The 20,926-nt window shown below is 38.7% G+C and overlaps 1 protein-coding gene and 1 non-coding gene across 7 annotated transcripts in view; one reads left to right on the forward strand and one right to left on the reverse strand.

The window, feature by feature from the left end:
* Ntrk2 (neurotrophic receptor tyrosine kinase 2) overlaps positions 1-20,926 on the reverse strand; it is a 370,633-nt gene that overhangs the window by 298,241 nt on the left and 51,466 nt on the right. For all 6 annotated transcript variants that reach the window (XM_070035478.1, XM_070035479.1, XM_070035481.1 and 3 more), the window contains exons 6-8: positions 16,356-16,492; positions 15,212-15,344; positions 11,474-11,779 (exon numbers count right to left, since the gene is read on the reverse strand). In XM_070035478.1, the coding sequence (XP_069891579.1) occupies positions 11,474-11,779; positions 15,212-15,344; positions 16,356-16,492 (576 nt within the window). The remainder of the gene's footprint in view (positions 1-11,473; positions 11,780-15,211; positions 15,345-16,355; positions 16,493-20,926) is intronic.
* On the forward strand, positions 9,141-9,278 carry LOC138837045 (small nucleolar RNA SNORA8). Its single transcript, XR_011375146.1, has one exon. It is a non-coding gene; the product is annotated as a small nucleolar RNA SNORA8 (small nucleolar RNA).

Genomic DNA, 20,926 nt, shown 5'->3' on the forward strand with positions numbered 1-20,926 from the left:
GGCTTTCTCCAGAATATGAGATCTTCACAACTAACCCTGTCGTGTCTTCATGAATCTCACACATGCCAGGAGTGGTCTGGGATCAACATTTGATTATATTTAATTTATTCATACATTTTTGGTAGTACTATGATTTGGACTCAGCATGACACTTTTGCTAGGCAGGCACTCTACCACTTGAGCCATTCCCCAGCCCTTTCTGCTTTCCTTATTTTTGTTCAAATAAGGTCTTGTTTTTTGTCTGGACTGGCCCATAATCCTTCTATTTATTCTTCTCACATAGCTAGGATGACAAACATATACCACCACACCCAGATTTTTATTAGTTGAGAGACATCTCATCAACTTTGTGCCTGGGTTTGCCTTGATACATGATCCTCCTGATCTTAGCCTCTTGAATAGCTAGGATTATAGGTCTGGGCCACCATACTTGGCTAATCATTTATTTTTTTTTATGTTTTTTTAAGTCACAAATACCTTTTTATTTTCACAAATGATAATTATTGTTATCTTAATCTACATGGCTTATGAACTCTATGACCTTTAACAATAAAACTATGTTTTGTATAAATCAGGTGACATGTACATTTATTTCCTTTTGCTTGGTATCAGCTGTTCTCTCTCTCTCTCATTCCCTCCCTCCTATCCCCACCCTTGAGTTACTTAGTTCACTTTCATCAATGTCCAGTGCAGTTGGTGGGCCCCTGTGCTGTATTTTTCACCCGCTTTCTGCTGATGCTGTCCTCTGCTCCCACCTCTCTTAGATGTGTACATGTATACACCATATAGGAGGTAAAGAATACACAGTCATCTAAAAACAATAGGACAAATTAAGAAGAGGTCTTTGTTTCCTTAAATTCGGAGTTCTTTTCAGTATGCCTATTATTTTATATACAAATGAAGAAGTGCTTGGGTATTGTAATTTGGTGCTTTTCTCCTGAGATTATTCTCTTTTGGTCTCACTGTGTATGGGTAACTTGAGTCATCACTTACTTTTACACACACAAGTCCATGAAAACATTTTAAAGACCCATTCTAAGTCATATTTATCAAAGCCACGTATTAAAATGATCTCAGTGACTATGAATGATGCATAGGTTACTTCACAGAAAGAAAACACCCAAACACCTGCCCACATAAAGTCTCTAGGAAGATCCAAGAACATCAAATCAATTCAATATAACAAATGTTGGAAATAGAAAAAAAAGAACATCAAATTTGAGGTGAGAATCACAAACAGGTTAGCCTAGAACCTAGAAAAAAAGTGTGTTTTGCAGACTTAACAATTCATATCATGCATACTTTTTCCTTCCAAGCTCCCAAGCAAAACAATTAGGCCACATTTAAATTTTCTGAAAAGTGCTATTTCTTTTCTAATTTCATTTTCCCAGATGCATGCGAAATGCTGCCACTTTGCTTTCATTGTCAGAAATAAGCAAATTCAGTGTAATATTCTGAAACTTGCAGGAAGACAGTGAAGGAGGAAGAATGGTAGCTTTCCCCTCCCTTCTAGCATACTGCACTGTACGTGATGGGGCTGTGCTCTCCACAAGAAGGAAATGTATCTGTGGACACAGGTTGAGGAAGCTCAGCACAGAGTGAATGCAAAGATCTCACATTCATGAAAAACAAGGAGGTGTAATGCATTTTAAACACAGACACAGAAAGAAAATACTCTTTCCTTTCTGACTCCTGATAATAGCTACATTTGGAAAATATTCCTGCCATCTTTATCTAATTCCAAACAGATTCCTTTAACTTAATCTAAATATTTTATTATATACTACTATGTACTTGAAATTAAGTAGCCCTATTGGAGATAGTACTAAAAGCTCACTGTGAATGAAATAAATCCAACCAAGAGAATAAATGAAAGATGAATGCGTCACATCTAACTTGAGTCACACCCTGGTAGTAGAGACTTAAAAGGCATTATTGTTTCCTTGAATATGATAGAAAATATATGATTTAGGCAGCAAGAGTCCATCAAGTCCTAAAGCATCATGCTGGAAAACTCTGGAATAAAATATGAAAATTCAATCCACTGCTATTTTCCAGAAGCAGCGGTTTATTTCATCCCTCAATCAGATATCAAAGACACAACATATTATGATGAAGGTGAGGATCAAGTTCTCCTTGATGCATGGATAGATTCTTATTTCTGAAGGGCCCAGTTTGTGCTAAGGTGCTGTGTGCAATTTTGCTTTGTTCTTGACCTCATGAATGTTGTCAGGAATGGCAAGTGACTGGCCACAGATCCAGAGTGAAGCCTGAGCATCCCATGTGAAAAGAGCATCACATTACAGATGCACTACTCATGGAGACCCAGGATTACCTGGTAATGCCTGAGCCCCTGAGAGACCAGCCTTGGAGTGCTGAGACTTTACTTTTTTTTTTCTCCAGTATCAAAGCAAAGAACCTAACCAGCCTCTTCATTCCACACTAACGTAAAGAAAGGATCATTCCATTTAGCTCCAAAACTCAGTTGCTACTATATTTTGGGACTGTAAATCCTCATGAGTAAACCGTTATGACTTACTAATGGTAAGACTCTCTAGTTAAAGGAAATGCTCATTCTAAGGATTTTTTTAATAGAGAGAAGAAAGGTAGCCTGACAGTAGGAGTAATTTTCTTTTGCTTTTTGTCACCAAGATAAAAATAACGGTAGAGGCCAGGAAGATACTTCTGTCTCCTTCTTCATGTAGTCTCTCTCTAATGCCCTTAAAAGAAAGAAAGAAAGACTTTTCCTTCTATTCTATTTGCAGATTCTGTTTAGTGTGATCTTGGAAAAAAAAAAAACATTTCAAAGAGTTCCACATGATAAAAAATAGCAAAGGATTTGGTCTCTTCAAATAAATTGTCTTTGCTTTTGGTCAACAGGGCTTTCTAATTCACAATGGCAGTCTGACTTTGATAGTCAGATCCTCCTTTCTTCTTTCCTTTCTGAACAGCAAGTAGGACTCTGAGTGGGACAATGTGTGTGTGCGGGGGCGGGGGGGTTTCCAACTTCTGGGTTTCATTCCTGCCTCAGACACTAATTTGCTATTCAGCATTGGGAGTCTCTCTCTTTTTCTATAACAAAGGCATCTTCCATAGGACAGGAGGATAATAACATCGGCCTTGGCAACTCCCTGGGAGCTTTGGGAGGCATAATTAATTAATACTAGTCCTCTCGAGAAGGACCGATTTAAGTATAAATCTTAATTATAATGATCACTACATGCCGATGGCCAAATCAGACTCTTCTCAGTTATTTAAGGCAAAAAAAAAAAAAAACCAGTAGAATTTTCTTTTCTCTCATTCCCAAGACCAAAGGGGAAAAAAAGAAAAGAAAAGAAAGAATCTTGACAAATGGCCTAAGGAATAGACACCAGGGGCAGATGATGTTCTATCTTCTCAATGTATAACTTTAAGAGAAATTCTCCTCCTATGTTCTTTGGCCTAAAGATGCCAAATCTAAATCTGTGAGTTTGGGGGTGATTCTAAGCACGGCAGAGAGAATTCTAGTTCACCCAGACGTCATCAATCTTTGGATAAAATGACACAGGAGAAGCTGTGGGAAAAACTCTTCCAATATTTATAGTTTGTTCCTGACGCACATTCGAATTGGAGACAACTGCTCTTGAATTAGGAAGCATAAGTCACTAACTCCCACTGCTATGTGAATGAGCATTCTGGAGCTGTGACATTCTTCCTGAATGAGTGGGCCAGGGAGACACCCTTTATAGACTGCCTAAGGAATGGTAGCTTCAAAACAAGAGTATTTTATCATTTGGCTCTCTGGTAGGTTTGTTCCAAACCTTAAGAATGACATCAGGTGGGGAATGACTTTGAAAGACAATCTACTCTGAATCAACATGTCTACACTTAGAAATATCTGACCTTCAGAATTCTTGGAACTTAGCTGAAGAGAAGATGCTAAGAAAGACTCCAGGTCCTTCTTCAGGGCAAACTGTAAGTGATCTTTCTGACATTAATTTCTGCTTCAAAGTTAAAAAAAAAAAAAGCAAACCTGCATCTCATCTAATCTCCACTCTGTCTCCATGAATATCTGCCTGTTCATGAAGAGACTTCATGAAGTTCTATAGGGAGGATTGAATTCCAAGGACAGCCGCAAGGAGAATCAATTTCATCTTAGGCAAGTCTTTATTTCTGGCCTGTAAGCTAAATAGGATACATCAGGATCTTTGGAGAATCCTTAGATAACCCCATGCTTTATATATATGTGCCTGGAATCACTGTCTTTACTTTTATTCTCTCTTCTAAACCTCCATAAGCTATGTATTGAGTTCATCTTACTCTTTCAAAGGCAATAGAAGGCATATCTAAACACCATGATTTGTGTGTTTTTTATCATTGCTATGATTTAATTTCCTCAGGAAGTAAGTAAAGTCATGTCAATGGGTACTGGGTCAGTTCTTCTAAACACTCCTCCAGATTCTGTAGAATAGGACGAGCCATACTCACTATTCAAAGTGTGGTCTATGGACTAGCAGCATTGGCAAGATCGCACCTATGGAAATGTCAAGAAAATTGTTCAGAACCATTTAGTTGGTAGAAAATGGCTCAAATTTGATAATTTGTCAATGAGGCATTGAGCAAAAGCTAGCTACATAAATACTGAGAACAGGGCATATCTTCCCAAAGCCAGAAGAAGAGAGAGGAAGAGAGAGACAGAGAGAGAGGGAAGGAAGGAAGGAAGGAAGGAAGGGAGGGAGGGAGGGAGGGAGGGAGGGAGGGAGGGAGGAAGGAAAAGAGGGAGGGAGGGAGGGAGGGAGGGAGGGAGGGAGGGAAAAGGGACGAAAGAAGTATAGAAAGAAAATGTTACAGATAAGAAGAGGAGATGTTTTTCCTTTGTTCACTATGATACAGCTCTAGCCCTTTTTCCAAAGGGAGAAGAAATGGCAGGCCGGGGGGCGGGGAGGGCGGAATCTCAGGCACCAAAAAGAGCTTGAATTTATTTATGTACCCTTTCTAGGAACTGAATTTCAACTTTGGTTTCTCCTTAAAGACCAAGAATGTTCACATAGTAAAACAACAAGGTCTTGATGAGTCCAAGTTTCTGGATAAGGAGAGCAATGTCAGTGTGATAACAAAAGCATTTCTGGGTAAAGAATCTCCCTAATGGCAGCAAGGGAGTGAGGAATGTCTTCCTGTAATGTATTGGGCACTTGAAGCTTTTGAGTAGGTGCCGAATCTTACATTTAAGAGAGAGAAAGCCACCCACTGAGGTGGTAGAAAATGGCTCAGATATGAGACAGAATCAAACCAAAAAAAACCACACAAAACAAACAAACAAAAACAAAACCCTTTTCCCCATGACAAAGCTTCTTTTTTTTTGCAAAGCACAGGCTTAGCTATATAACAGATTCCAAGCTCATACATCTGATAGTCTGAAGACAGCCATTTGGACGGACAACAAATGACAGAAATTTTCCTCACAGTAAAATCTTGGAGGTCCCCAGACCTCCAAGAGAAATCACTAAATCACTACCCTGATGAATGTTCAGTGATGTCTCTAAAAAGAAAAAATTGGGATGGGGGGGCAGGGTGCATGATTTCATTGCCTTTCCCCACATCTTCCACTGGGTCCTATCTCATACCAAGACTGGGACATCCCTGGGAATTCAAAGCTGATCCTTGAAGATGAGATAAAAGCAACCACGAAGAGGAACATGGAGCAGGAATGGAGGGCCAATCATTTCTCTTATCTTTTGTCATTCTCTGGGTGGTTGGAGTATTCTTCCTCGTTAGGAGGATGTGCGGTGCTTTCTTCTTCCCACCCCATACCTCCCCTTGCCACTATGTTAAGAAGTAGGATCTACATTGTCTTGAGCTTTGTAACCTGCTACATAGGGTATCCCCGTCTATAATGTCTCTCAGACCTCTGGAGAGAGCTGACATGTTGTTCAGAATTCCTAGATTCTAGTGGAATGGGGCGTTAACACAGAGTCTCTAGCCATCAATGTGGACATGAAGCACTTAGAGGTAAAATTCACAAAGGAACTGACTAAGAACTGGATCTATGCCTGTCATTTGAAACACCTAATTCACCTTGAGACTTCACCTAGTCTCAGGAGGAAAGACTAAGAAGAATTCAAAATAAAACTAAAAAGCTTCTTTGGGGAAGTGTTACCACACTACTTTTCCCTCTAGGGGGCTTCCACAGAACTACTTTGAAATCTTTCACTGTGTTTCTGGGAGGTGGAAGGCTCCGAGGAGTTGGCCTGAGGGAAGTTCCAAGACAACCTGCAGCCATCTTTGTTTGCAACTGCTTTAACTTCAAGCCCTGCACCCAGAGATGTCAGGTCAAGGGTTTCCAGTACTATGTGGAGATAGCAGAGAAGAAAGCCTTAGTGGGGAGTCTTAGGTCCTAAGGCTACATGGAACAATGACATTGGGACCCCAATAACACAAAGCTCCTTTCCTGCTGGCATCAGTGGCTCACACCTGTATTCCTAGTTACTCAGGAGGCTGAGATCTGAGGATCACAGTTCAAAGCCAGCTAGGACAGAACAGTCAGTGACCCTCTTTTCTCCAATAAACCACAGTGGTGTTGTGGCTGAAGTGGTAGAATGCTAGCCTTGAGCTGAAGAGATCCAGGGACAGCGCTTAGGCCCAGAGTTCAAGCCCCATGGCCAATAAAAATAAAAAAACAAAACAAAACAAAAACACAACAAAAACACAAAAACTCTTTCCTGGAGGAAGGAATTAACTTCCACCAGCTGAAGCAAGTTGTCTGTTCACATGGAGGAAACTGAAGAAAGAATGAGAATCTCCAAGAACCCATAAAGGTTCCCATGGAAGAAAGCCCAGCTTTATAGTACTAAACATTCCCAGTTCTCAAGAGCACAAAGCCATCAGCAAGCAAAGTTCCACTTGCTCATCTTACCTTCTTTAACCTGGGCAGGAGAAGAGCTGAAAACCCTAGCAAGCTCCAGCCCTCAGACATCCTGCTAGCTTGAACTTGGGGAGGAGAGAAGAGGAACTTGATCATGAGATCTAATCCAGAAAACTGGTTTCTAGCTCAGACGGGCTATGTGATTTCTTCTTTATTTTTTTCTTTTCATTTTTTGTGCAGGCTTGAACTCAGGGTCTAGTCACTGTCTCTGAGTTCCTTTTTGTTCAAGGCTTTCTACCACTGAACCACAGCTCTACTTCTGGATTTTTTTTTTTGAGCAGTTTATTAGAGATAAGAGTTTCATGGACTTTCCTGCCCAAGCTGGCTTTGAACTGCGATCCTCAGATCTCAGCCTCCTGAGTAGCCTAGGATTATAGGAGTGAGTTTAAGTGCCTGGCAGAAGTTATATGATTTCTAAATGGAGATTCTGTCTAAAGCCTAGGATCACCAAAGAATTATGAGCAGAAAAACCGTGTATGGCTCAGAGCAATGACACTCACCTCTGGTTACTTATGGGATCTCATAAAAAGAAGAATAAAACACAACATCCAGTCTGAGAGCCACTAAATCAGAATTGCTAAAGGTGGGTCTCAAAAATGTGTATTTAAAAATGAAATAAAGTGACTTAATAGTGCAAAATCCCCCATCAATGGTAATTTGCAATAAGGTATGGGAAACTGACTACTGTGCTGAGAACCAAGGAAGACTAGTCCCGGTGAACTGACTTTACTGGTACAAAGGAAGATAAAAATAAAGTAATGCTGATGTGATAGTCTCTGGTTGTGCTTTTTAGTGTGCTACAAAGAAGAACACGATGGTGGTTTCATTTGGAAGCTGAAAGTTGTCTTTTGTCCTTAAAATACTGTACCCCAGACTAGCCAGAACTGATTTTAGCACTTAAATATTAAATACAAAATGCTCAGTGCAGTGTCTAGGGTCTGAGGACATCTTTTCTCTCTTTCTCAATGACCCTGTGGAAGGCACTAGTGATATCTAATGATCAGGTAACATCTCTGTTTCCATAGTAACATATCTGTTTGCTAGGTCTCTCTCCTTAATGCCTGCCTCACACCCTCACATCTTATGAATGGCACCCCTGGGTCTGGATTGTTGCTGGCTGCAGGTCTAGCTGCCCAACCTTTCCTCCAAGTGAAGAACTGCTGCCATTCATTCATGCAGTTTCTCTACCACCCAGTGTCAAAGACAACCAAGACTATCAGAACATCCAATCAGCCCATCTTGTTCCTTGTTCACCAATTTCTGTTGTAGGGACTTTTGTTGATTTGCTTTTATTCATTATTTGATTCTTTTTCAACAATCTTCATTCTCTGTCTTCAAAATGATATTTCTAAGCAAAGTAACTATCCTCTGACATCTCAGTGGTAAATTGCATGAAAGGGCATGCCCTCCAAGAGATGCCAGGATTTTGACCCATTATTCTTCTGGCTCTATGTAAAAGAGCTTCATGGTTATTCCAGGTTGCCTGCTTCCTTGTGAAACAGGAAATTGCAATTAAAAAAAGAAATTAAAAATAAAAGGCACTTCATCACAACCACTGTGGTTAAAAATAAAGCATTTTGTCTTGTTCATTTTGTTTCTGGTCTCACTAGGTACCTTGAACCTTGAACCCATGATCCTTCTGCTTCAGCCTTCCAAGTGCTGATGTTACAGAAATGGGCTACCATTTCCCCAAGTAGACACTTCTTACCAAAAAGATTGTGTGCACTAAACTTCTGATGTTAACAGTAACACGGAAAGAACATAAAGCCAAACTCAACCTGCTAACCTTAAACTTGGAAAGAACTTCAGGGAAATGTTTTTCTTTCTCTTTTTTTGTTTATTTTTTTTGCTTGTTTTTAAGAGAGGTAAGAAAAAAGAAAGCAATTCTAAATAAGGCCATTATCTGAATGTTGTGATATGAATCTCATAAATCTCATTCATCTCATAAATACCCACAAAGATTCCACCCCACAAGTCAACTGAGGTCAGTCTCTCATTGGTCACACTGTTTACTGGTCTAGTGAGCCAGCTATTTCCACTGTCACCCTGGGCCAAGCCACCATCATTTCTACTTTTATTTGTTACTCTTTGATCACTGATCCTTGAATAAATACTTAAAGAGAAAACAAATAGGTCTTTTTTCCAAAGCAGATATTGATATTTTAAAGACCTAATAAAATGAATACATGAATAAGAAGAGGAAAAAGGAGAGAGAGCATGCTTATAAAAATTTAGCTGGTGCACTGTATGGTATCTGCACTCAGCAATACCTCCTGCTGATGTGTTCAAAGGACAGTGCAATAGAAATTCAATATCTGGCATCATTGGTTTTCTTGGCTTTGTCCATGGTAAACTTGGTATTTCTATTGATACAATATAAAAAATATTAGCTGGATTGTTTCCTCCCCTTTTGGTGGGAGTGGTTGAGTGGGAAGAAGATCCTGGGGCTTGAAACACAGGGCCTGGACACTAAGCTTTTATGCTCTAAGCTAGCACTCTATACCACTTGAGTCACAACACCACTTTCAACTTTTTAGTGCTTAACTTGAGATAAGGGTTTCATGGACTTTCTTGTCCCTGCCAGGGATAACTTCAAACTGAGATCCTCAGATATTACCTTTCTGAGTAGCTACTTTCTTTCACCTTAAAAAAGAAAAGAATACTTGAGAGACTTCAAGATTTATTCCTGAAAACAATCCTTTGCCAATATTAAGCAGGTTAAAACTAACAGAAATGATCTATATAAATGAGGCCACATGAATAAGAGAAGCTCAGTTCTGCCAAATATGAACCCCATATAGCAATGTTCAAAAGAATACACATCAAAATCTCATTAAAAAAAGAATAGAAGCTACTGCTTTTATATCACACAGATATCAAAGAATCTTCCTCTGACAGCTTTTAAACTCAAGCTTCACCCTGTATCAAGTTTCATTTCCAACAGTTTCAAAATGCTGTTGATAGTGAAATGTAAATAAAGTTGAAGTTGGTTGAATTGTAATATTCCAGTATAGTTTCTTATTATGATAAATGTACCACCTTATCATAGGATATTGGCAATGGGTAAAGCTGGGTGGGGGTTGGGAACTGTGCCCTCTTTGCAATTTGTCTGTAGCTCTAAAACTACTTACAAATAAAAATAATAAGAACAAACAAACAAAAAGCGGTTTTCCCAATTAAAGTTTCCAGATTTAGTCCTGAGAGAAGTTGATCACAGGCAGTAAAAAATAGTAACTTAGAGCTTTATTAAAGCAAGCCCAGCCAAATAGCTATATTGAAGAGAAGAGAATATATGAAGAGAATAATCTAATGGGAATAGCTACAATGTCCAAGGGCGTCTGAGTGTTGCATGCAAACCTGGTTTGTTTTATGTGCTCTCAAAGGGCTGTTTATAAATCTTCCTTACATAATTCAAATCACACTTTGAACATGCCAAAGAAGCACATTTGAAAAATGTTCAGTAAAATGCCAGGGCAATAAGAAGTTCCATGTAATGAAAATGGGTGCATTCATCTTTATTGCTTGGCAGAGTGGTTTTGTGTGGATCACCTTTGTCCATGTCTCTGCCCCATTAGCCACTGGGCATAACTTCCAAGCAGTCCCCAGTTTTATACCTCCATGTCTCCAGTTCGCCTTCCCTCTGCCCTCTGCCAGTCTCCTTTGAGTGACTGACTAACTCCCATCTATGATAAGAAGCAGTTCTAGCTATGTACAGTTCTAACATCCAAACACAGCTTCCATTCCACCATGGAGCAAGCACTTAGGCAACAAAACTGAGCACATGGGAATACTAAAGGACAATATGAGAACTAGGAAGAGGGATGACAATTGTCCCCTGGTATGGGAGCTCACTTACACTGAAACTCGCTTGTCACAGCACTGCCATCTTTTCCCCACTGCTAGAAAAACTACTCCAGATTTGATTTTTTTAAGTAGCTCTACTCAGTCAATCCAGATAAGCAAAAGAAGAAATACACTGCATTGGATCTATGAAGGAGGAGGCAGGATTCTGTATTCCAAATGGATCAGAGGGTAGAACATAAATCTTAAACTATATTGTGAGTCAACCCAACACAGTCCATCAGCTTGTGATTTTTTTCATGAGTCTTGCCACCAAGGGTATGCAATCTCATTGAACGCTGAGATGATAATGATAGCAACAAAATAACCCTTTTATTAGGAACTACCATACTAGTTAGAAATCCTGTGTATGTCAGATGCCTATTCAAAATTATTCATTCCCCTTCATCTGCTTGAGTAGCATATGTCTCTGCCCCTTGACTTGGCTTTGGCCAATGGCATGAAGACTTTTGCATTTCCAGCTTTCCTCTCTTACCCTTAGTCTGAGAAGCACTCTCTTGCGTTATTATTGTATTTTTACCCTGTACCCCAGAATAAGTACATACAGGATAAAACCAGTCTAGTTGATGTGCAGATCCAGATGCAAAGAATAAATAATGGTAGTTTTAGCCACTGGGGCTGGGGACAGTTCATTGTCCACATGATTTTGTCATCAGTTGAATGATATATATACTACCTTCTCTCCACATGCACAAATCTTCTGGTACTCACCATCCTCAATTCCAGGCCAGCCCATGAAGTGAGCAGAAATCTGTCTCTCATCCTTGCCATACTCATTCTTGGCTATGAGTGTGTAGTCTCCATTGTTCATGTGCGTGGGATTGTCCAGCTGGAGACAGCCATGGTACTCCGTATGATTGGTCACATGAATTTTAGTACAGATGTATTTGGACTCATTCAATATTGCCCCATTATAGAACCACTGAAGCGCTGGTTTGGGGTTGCCTTTCACAGTGAATGGAATGCACCAGTGGTGGTCTGAGGTTGGAGATTCGAGAAATGTGATAGTTGGTGCAACTAAATTGAAAAAGAGAGGGTTAATAGCATCAGAAAGCTCAGCATTCTCCCCACCTCCAGATTTTCTCCAGAAAATCAACTATTGTTTTGTTTAAGAGAACCTCTGACCAGTGATTCTGGAATCCATCATTGCTTTGTATCATCACCAGCTTGATTTAACTCCCTACAGAGAGCTTCAGGGAAACTTCTTGTCCTGCTCTACTTAAGACCCACATATCATAGTCATTCTTCAAAGCCAATCTGTGTGTATGAGAACCAGCTCCCAACAGATATAAAAGATTTCTGATTGTGGAAAGGCTTCTCATATATGTGACTTGATATTACATAGATCCATTACCAAATTAATAAGGATTATGTTCATAGCACCTCTCTAAATAACCCCCCCCAAACAACAAAATCACTTTGGAATTTTCGTCAAATCCCCAATCTTTTTATAACTTTACTAAGACATATCAAACTGATCAAAGCAATGAATTATGGTTATCCATCTTGATTGGTTAATAGAAAATATGAAAAAATTGATTTTTTACTGTTTGTCAATTGCAAATACTTTTTTTAAAGCATCGAATTTTAGAGTAGTACATTTTTGCTACATTCTATATGTCAGTGTTTTGATACTTGAAATGTCTAAGGCTGAGAAAACAGACTAGATGTCAGTTTAAAGTGTCTAGCATTTTATGCTTTGGGGAAAGAGGCTCTATTGACTGGTGCCTTAAAACAGAATATTTACTCTGAGTGAAAGCATTTAAAACTGTTCATCCTTGTTCATTTGAATGGGTTCTGACTTTGATAATTCTAATATAAAGGACCAGAAAGAACTTCCATACCTAATATCATTGCTTTGCAGATAAAAAAAAGTTCAATGAGGTTAAGGGAGTTTATCAAAGTCACTGAGGGGCAAATGTGGGACCAGAATCCAGGTTTCCTATGTCTAATCTCAACCTTCATAGATTGCTTGTTAACTGAATGTTAATTGGAAAAATTTTTAGGTATTGAAGTCTACTAATATGCAAAATTCTCTATTCTTTTTTCTTTTTTGGTACTAGCAATTTGATTCAGGGCCTTCCACATGTTAGGCAAGTGCTCTACTACTTGAGCCATGCCCCCAGTTTTATTCTATTATATTCTTTCTTTCCTTCCCTCCCTCATTCCTTCCTTCCTTCCTTCCTTCCTTCCTTCCTTCCTTCATTCCTTCCTGTCTCTTCTTTTCCTTCCTTTCTTTCCTTCTTGCTCTTCCTTCCTTTCTTTTCATTTCCTTCCTTCCTTCCTTCCTTCCTTCCTTCCTTCCTTCCTTCCTTCCTTCCTTCCTTCCTTCCTTCCTTCCTTCCTTTCTTGCCATGCTGGTAATGGCTTGAACTCAAGCCCTCTCACTCTTTTTTTTTTTTTTTTTGTCGGTCGTGGGCTTGAACTCTGGGCCTGGGCGCTGTCCCTCAGCTCTTCAGCTCAAGGCTAGCGCTCTACCACTTGAGCTATAGCACCACTTCCGGTTTTCTGGTGGTTTATTGGAGATAGGAGTCTCACGGTCTTTCCTGCCCGAGCTGGCTTTGAACTGCGATCCTCAGATCTCAGCCTCCTGAGTAGCTAGGATTACAGGCGTGAGCCACCAGCGCCCGGCTCCCTCTCACTCTTGCTTGGCTTTTTCACTCAAGATTGGCACTCTTCCACTTGAGCCACAACTCCGTTTTTAGCTAAAAAGCTAAAATTAGATATGAGATTCTCACACACATTTATACCTGGCCTGGCTTTGAACAGCAATCCTCAGATCTCAGCCTCTGGATTAGCTAGGATTATAGTCCTAAAACACTATTGCCCAGATTTATTCTATTATTTATCTAAAATAGTACAGATCAGGTCAACTTCTCAGACCACAATAATCACACAAATAAGTCCCTTAAACTGAGAAAGAACTCAAGTCTATGTGTCTTCAACAGACAGCAGGTTATCTGACCTTACCCTCTCTGTGCTCATGTAAATCCTCCCAGAATACTAACCAAGAAGCACAGCTGGAAAAGGGCTCAATTCGCCTTCATATTCTATAGAAAGATTTCCAGTTATCAGTGAAATTCCTCACAACTGAGCATGTGCAGTCACAGAATTCTGCAAATGTGTATTATTACAAACTTTCTCACTTTTATGCAATATTGCAATGTCTCCATTTGCAAAGTTTGATTACTTGCTTAAACAAATATTCCTCACAGCCCTTTTTAAAATAGGTTTGGGAAATCAAAATAGTGGTTCATATCAGCTTCTGTCTATAAAACTTCCAATTTAGATACCCTTGGGTGGGAGTTCTATATTCATTACATAAAATAAGATGTATACATGTGCAGACTCACATCTTTGTAGGTCTATGTTATGAACCAATCACAACAAAGGCCATGAGATAGTCAGGGCCCACACCTGCCTTCTACCACCACCCTTTATCCATGCCCAGAGCCACTTACTCTTCCTACATGCTCAAGTGAACTTTCAATGAGGTGTTCATGTAAGGACATAAAGCTGAAAGCTGGTTACATATAGTTAGTTGGAGATATATTGAGGATAACATTTTGGTGAGAAATTACAAAGGCAGCTCCCACTGAACATAATAGTGTGATGAAGAGGGACTAAGAATTATGGCTGGTGATTTCAATCAATAGTTCCAACTACATGTGTGTTATGAGCACGACCAGTATGTGGAGACAAGATACAGTCACGTGTCTACATATGTACATTTTTACCCATACATTCACATGTGAACACTTATGTTTTTCTCATCTAAATCTTAATCCAGAGCAAAATCTCATTCATTTGTATTATGCAGGTCCAAATTTGCAATGATGTGACATGTCTATGTGATTTTTGAACTGAATGCCACCATCTAGAATTTTAAGATGTATATATTTATAATACCATAAAGAACAGTGATATGTTCAAGAAGCTTCAATGTGTACAGAAATGGGAAATAATAGGAGTTCAGGTTTTCTCAGGTGATCATAACTTTCAGTAATTTAAGTAGGACCTACTTTCCTACAGAACTTAATATAAGGCTAGTGTAGTTTTACTATGTTGATGCTACGATCTGGTATTTGTGAACAGCCAGAAAATACTTCAGATAACACTACTTTAAAGCTTTATATTGCTTTCAAGGAGAAAAAAGTTTTAGAAACTGACTTATCAGAATTTAAGCTAAAATGTTAACAACAGAAAAATTAGCTCAAATATGTTCACCTGAAAAATACAAGGGAAGATACAAGGCAACAAGCTCAATAAGAATAAAAGCTCAAAAGAAAGACAAGGTATGAGCTAGAGATAGGAAGCAGAACTAGAAAGAGGCTGGCCACCTTTCTTAGTGAAGTATGCATTAAACACCTCAATATACTCCCTACTGACCCACATGACAACATCCACAGTCATCTGCTATTAGAAACAAATGCTGGGCTGATTACGTACAGTGCACAGTGAGGTTCACAGAATCTTGATCTTCTCCTACAAGATTTTCTGCCACACAAGAGATTTGCTTTCCACTATCATCCGATGAAATGTTAGTTATCCTTAAGGAACCCTGGGAGTGGCTTGTTTCATTCTATAAATGACAAAAATAACCTTAATTAGAATTGATACCAAAGTGACCAGATTTCGGGGCTCTTCTCTGGCTTAAAAACAAGTATGTGTAACAAATACAAATGTACATATATTTTTTGCATTTATTTATTTATTTTGCCAGTCCTGGGACTTGAACTCAGGGCCTGGGCACTATGCTGAGCTTCTTTTACTCAAGGCTAGCACTCTACCACTAGAGCCACAGCACCACTTCTGGCTTTTTCTGGGTTTTTTTTTGGGGGGGGGGTCCGGTCGTGGGGCCTGAACTCTAGGCCTGGGCGCTGTCCCTCAGCTCTTCAGCTCAAGGCTAGCGCTCTACCACTTGAGCCACAGCGCCACTTCCGGCTTTTCTTCTTTTTGCTTATATGGTGCTGAGGAATCGAACCCAGGGCCTCAGGCATGCAAGGCAAGTGCTCTACCACTGAGCCACCTTCCCAGCCCCGCTTTTTCTGTTTTTGTGGTAATGAGGAATCAAAACCAGGGCTTCATACATGCAAGGCAAGCACTTACCACTAAGCCACATTCCCAGCCCTCTATACATGTACTTTGTGTATGTGTGTGTGTGTGTATGTGTGTGTGTGTGTACATATATAAAACTTTGAGCTCAAGTAAAGGCAAGTTATCTGAGCTAATTGCTAATGAGTGATGTTGTGTTAATCTCTTGAATTGCTACCTTCTTTCCTCCAAGGAAAAAGATCATAAGGATCCTCACTCTCCTAGGTCAGAATGATATAAAGTGCCTATTAGGGATATATAAAAACTCTCCAGTCTACTTTGTAGATATAACTTAAATGCCAACCTGCATTAGCATTTGGCAATTAAGAATAAGTGAGAGTAAATGCATATGAAAACTTTGTTGTTAATTTCTATCTCTAGGCCTATAAAATATTACATGGTCACCAGTAGGTTTAATGTGGCTACAGGTTCTGAAACACTCTCATTATCCGTATACTAAGATAGAGCTAACCCCACATGCTTGGAAAACAAGCCTTACCATATGTTTGGAAATCAAATTTCCAACATCCCAGTACAGATTGGGAAGTGGATCGCCTGCCACACTACAAGACAATGTGATAGACGTTCCTTCCTCCACAGTCAGATTAGGCGCAGCCAAATTTGCAGATGGCAAACCTACAGGACAAGGAAAGCAAACAGAAACATGCAAAAAAAATTCAATGCAGTATTGAAATAATAGCATTAAATTGAGAGCTCTTTATGCTTGAAAACAAATCATTTACTTTCCAAGATTGAACAAGTATCAAGCGGATAAGTTTAATGAATAGAATATGGACAAAATGTCTACAATAATGAGATTTGGAAAATTTTATTATATTTCTTTAAAATATTGCAGTGAAATTTTTTTGCTAAAAATTACCTCTGCTTTCTATTCCTTAATTGCTAATTCTATTTTTTTACACATAAACAAGCACTTTGCCCCACAGATGAACATCTTAGCTCATTTATTTCTCCCTGCATCCTATCCTCCACTTTTTAAATAATCAAAAACACAAAATGATAAGATTCATCTAGATTTTTGCATATATCTGTTTTGGTATTAAGTGACTTGTATAAATCTATCCTACCATCAGACTGAGGATTTTGAAACATACTTTTGAACAACATACAGTTTCAAAGAGTCTCAAATGATCACATGAATGAGGTTGTCTCCATGCGATGTAAATCATTCTATTTGCAATATGATAAAAAATTATATGAATCTTCATTACAAAAATTCCTATTTTATTTATTTTTTGTTGGTCATGGGACTTGAACTCTGGGCCTCTTCAGCTCAAGGTGAGTGCTCTACCACTTGAGCCACAGCACCACTTCCAGTTTTCTGGTAGATAATTTGAGATAAGAGTCTCACAGACTTTCCTGCCTGGGCTGGCTTTGAACCATAAGCCTCAGATCTCAGCCTTCTGAGGAGCTAGGATTACAGATGTGAGCCACCAGTGCCCAGCAAAAATTCTTTTTTTAGACACTAGAAAAGTGTATTTGCTGATAAAGGAAATTTTGAACCATTATAAACATGTTTTGGCATATCAGCAGAGCAAGGTTTTGATGGTCCTACATTTCCAAAGCTAAACATGTTTATTGTAATTGATGTGCTATCACTTCAAAGTACCACTCATACTGTGTGTGCGTGCTGCTTTAAACCACATAGGAATCCTAATACTTTTTTACACAAAGGCAGTTTGCAGAAGAAGAAATTATATGATAGTCAAACATTTTTTTTTTGTATTAGAAACATAGCTCATGGAGACAGCTGGGTCCCATAGAACTGTGATACATCATTAACCCAGAAGCAACCGAGAGGTCAGAAAAGGCAATTGATCTTCAACAGCCATTAAACTGCAATTAACCCACCCACCCCACCCACCTGGCAGTCATCTGACCATCTTCACTTTGCTGCACATAACCCTTTCTTTACAAAACAGCCTTTATTGGTAAAGCCATTGTTCTTCATTATTAAAATCAGACTAGAACAAGATTTGTACAGTGTATATCTCATAGTGTTCCTATTATTGAGCGAGGAGAGACCAACAACCCATTTTCAGAAGCTAGTGATTCCTCCTTGCAATTCTTCCTTCCTATAAGCATCCAATGAAGAGCAATGTTTCACAGGATTTCAAAAAGGCCTTAATACCCTGAGTAAAGTGAAGTTTATAATAATGATCAAGAGACAGCACAATATATATAAATCAATCTTAGGACCTAAACCTGTGAGGTTTGGGTTGAGTCAACTTTTCTTCTCTTAATGTTTTCTTTCTTTACAGCTTTTGTGACAATTTGGCTAATTTATTAAGGAGCATGTCACAACAAAATATCCTAGAAGTCAATGGTGTGACACAAGCAGATTCTGTAAAGTATATGTTTTGTTTCCTAATCAACTACATCGCCGCTTATTTCTATCAAACTTGTTAAGAAAAACAAACAATTTGTGTAAAAAAGTAGTAATTCTATCTCACCTAGATAGCATTGCTTCTTTGGGTATTGATTGCTACGTTACTAAATATAATGCTTACATTGCTCCTTCTGAGTTTTTCTGTTTTAATATTATCTGCTGACCTTCCATTATAGAAGAGAACTAGGCTACTTTCACACAGAATACCAGCCTTCCCACATGCCCACTCCAGACTCAACATAGATCAGTCTTAGCAACTCTCCACCTGCTGGAAAGTTAATTGTCTATGAAGATTTAAAGTTTATTGTGGGTATATAAGCATTACTGACAGATGAGGCACCTGTAATATAATAGTTATCACATATCATCATGCTTAAGGCTGAATCAATTATAGAATGCAACACTTATCTCCAGAAGAAGGTGAGAAATGTCAACCCAGCTACAATGCAATGATTTCTAACCATCCAGAACTCTTACTTGGATATTATTTCATTTTTAAATCTTTTTTCTTCTTTATATTTGTCTTTGTGACTATTTGCTCTATTTTTCTTTTTCTTTTCTTTTTCTTTTTTTTTTTTTTTTTTTTGGTGCTGGGGCTTGAACTCAGGGGATGGGCACTGTCCCTAGGCTTCTTTCTTTGCTCAAGATTAGCATTCTACCACTTGAGCCACAGCACCACTTCTGGCTTTTTCTGAGTAGTCTATTGGAGATAAGAGTCTCATGGACTTTCCTGCCTGGGCTGGCTTGGAATCACAATCCTCAAATCTCAACCTCCTGAGTAACTAGAATTACAGGCATGAGCCATGGGAGGCTGGCCCTTTTTACAGTTTTTACCAGGGTACTTTCTACAGACATACCTTTCAGCTCTTCTTTTGAGGTTCTTCACCCCTCTGCCATGCTTTGTTTCCAAGGCTCTTTCTATTTCCTTTTTCTTTATCTTAGCACCTTGTTTTTGTTTCATGGATATAATATTTCTTCTCATCTCTAATATATTTTTAATCATTTTTAAAATTAATTTTCTTCTGTTTACATTAACCTTGTTTCTTACAGTTGTGAGGCATATTGTTTCTTCTTCTCTTTGTTTTTGATTTGCCTGTCAGATTATAGGCTTTCTTCAAATATTTGCCTATCTTTAGCTGTTCAGTTATCTTTTAGAATATACTGTACATTTATTTAGCTGTCATCTTGACTGTAGGATAATACTACTAACCTCTTTACTGGGTAAAATGTACCATTATCAATATCATTAAATTCTTTTGAGGAAGAAACTGGTCAAATGAGCCCAATGAAAAATATTCTTCTAATTTCCTATTAGATGAGGGAGGAGACTGGAAATATCAAAATTAATATAGAAATGTAACATGCTTTTGTGTTTCCACAGCCTTAAATCTACCTGGTATTCCTCAGAATCTTTGTTTTATTTCTCTTTAGAGGAAAACCTACCAATTTTATGATGATGAGGAAATAGAGGTGCAGTCACCATAGCCCTATGGGACAAAGATAGATGGGTAAATGTATTAACAGACTCTCAGCTAATATGCTATCAGCCAACACCATGTGTTACCTATACTCTTACTTCCTGTAGCTGACAGAAATTCTACAAGTATCCTTTAGCTTTCCCATGACCAAATTAGTAACCAGCATTTCTAGTCTTTTTTTTTTTTTCTTGTCAGTCATGGGGCTTGAACTCTGGGCTTGGGCACTGTTCCTGAACTCTTCAGCCCAAGCCAAGAGCTCTACCACTTGAGCCACAGCACCACTTCTGGTTTTCTAGTGGTTTATTGGAGATAAGAGTCTCACGGACTTTCATGCTTGGGCTGGCTTTGAACCATGATCCTCAGATCTCAGCCTCCTGAGTAGCTAGGGATACAGACGTGAGCCACCCGCGCCCGGCTGCATTTCTAGTCTTTAAGTTGGTTATTATTCATCCCCCCCAGCCCTAAAACTTTTGGGGCATTTTTGATACCCTCTTAGTTGCTTTGTATTTTTTTAGATTGATCTACTGACTCTGGAGAGACAATACAGGCCAGATCTGGAATAGTGCTTGTCCTAATGGTAGGAGTACTCCTCTAGCCAAACACCAGTTATGGATCTTAAGGACATTTGGCACCTCAGATACAAAGCTATGGGATTCATCTCCTTCCCTTCATATATCTGTCTATTACTTCAGATATTTTGAGCAAAGAAAGAGATTTCACTAGAAAATTCTATGTCATATTCTTAATTTTCCCTGTAGACTCTAATGGTTTTTTGCACATTTAAGTTTATATGACTAACATCTCTTATAATTTTTATTTGCCAAAGTAGCAGTACTAACATTTATTTAGCATTCATTGAAACGAACATTCTCATCTAGTCCTTTGGTGTTTTACTGAATCCTTTCAATCAATTTTGAAAGTTGCCCATTTTAAGTTAATTAAGTCTATGAATTTTGGAAAAGTCAAATACATCTTTTAAAAGTTACCCAAGTGAATGTAGAAAATGGGATTTGAATCCAAAGCATGGAGTCATTACATACTACTTCCTTGAGCTGCATATATTCATTTTAGCCCAGGCCACAAATACTACAGCATCCCAGTGATCTAAGAATTTGGTTCACTTAAAAAATAATATGTGTCTATTTTGTGAAAGAAGAATGAGTCTCCTTTATTTATAGAGAA

Source organism: Dipodomys merriami, unplaced genomic scaffold (assembly GCF_024711535.1).
Source record: "Dipodomys merriami isolate MVZ:Mamm:240054 unplaced genomic scaffold, mDipMer1.0.p SCAF_26, whole genome shotgun sequence".
In the NCBI taxonomy this organism is placed as follows: Eukaryota; Metazoa; Chordata; class Mammalia; order Rodentia; family Heteromyidae; genus Dipodomys; species Dipodomys merriami.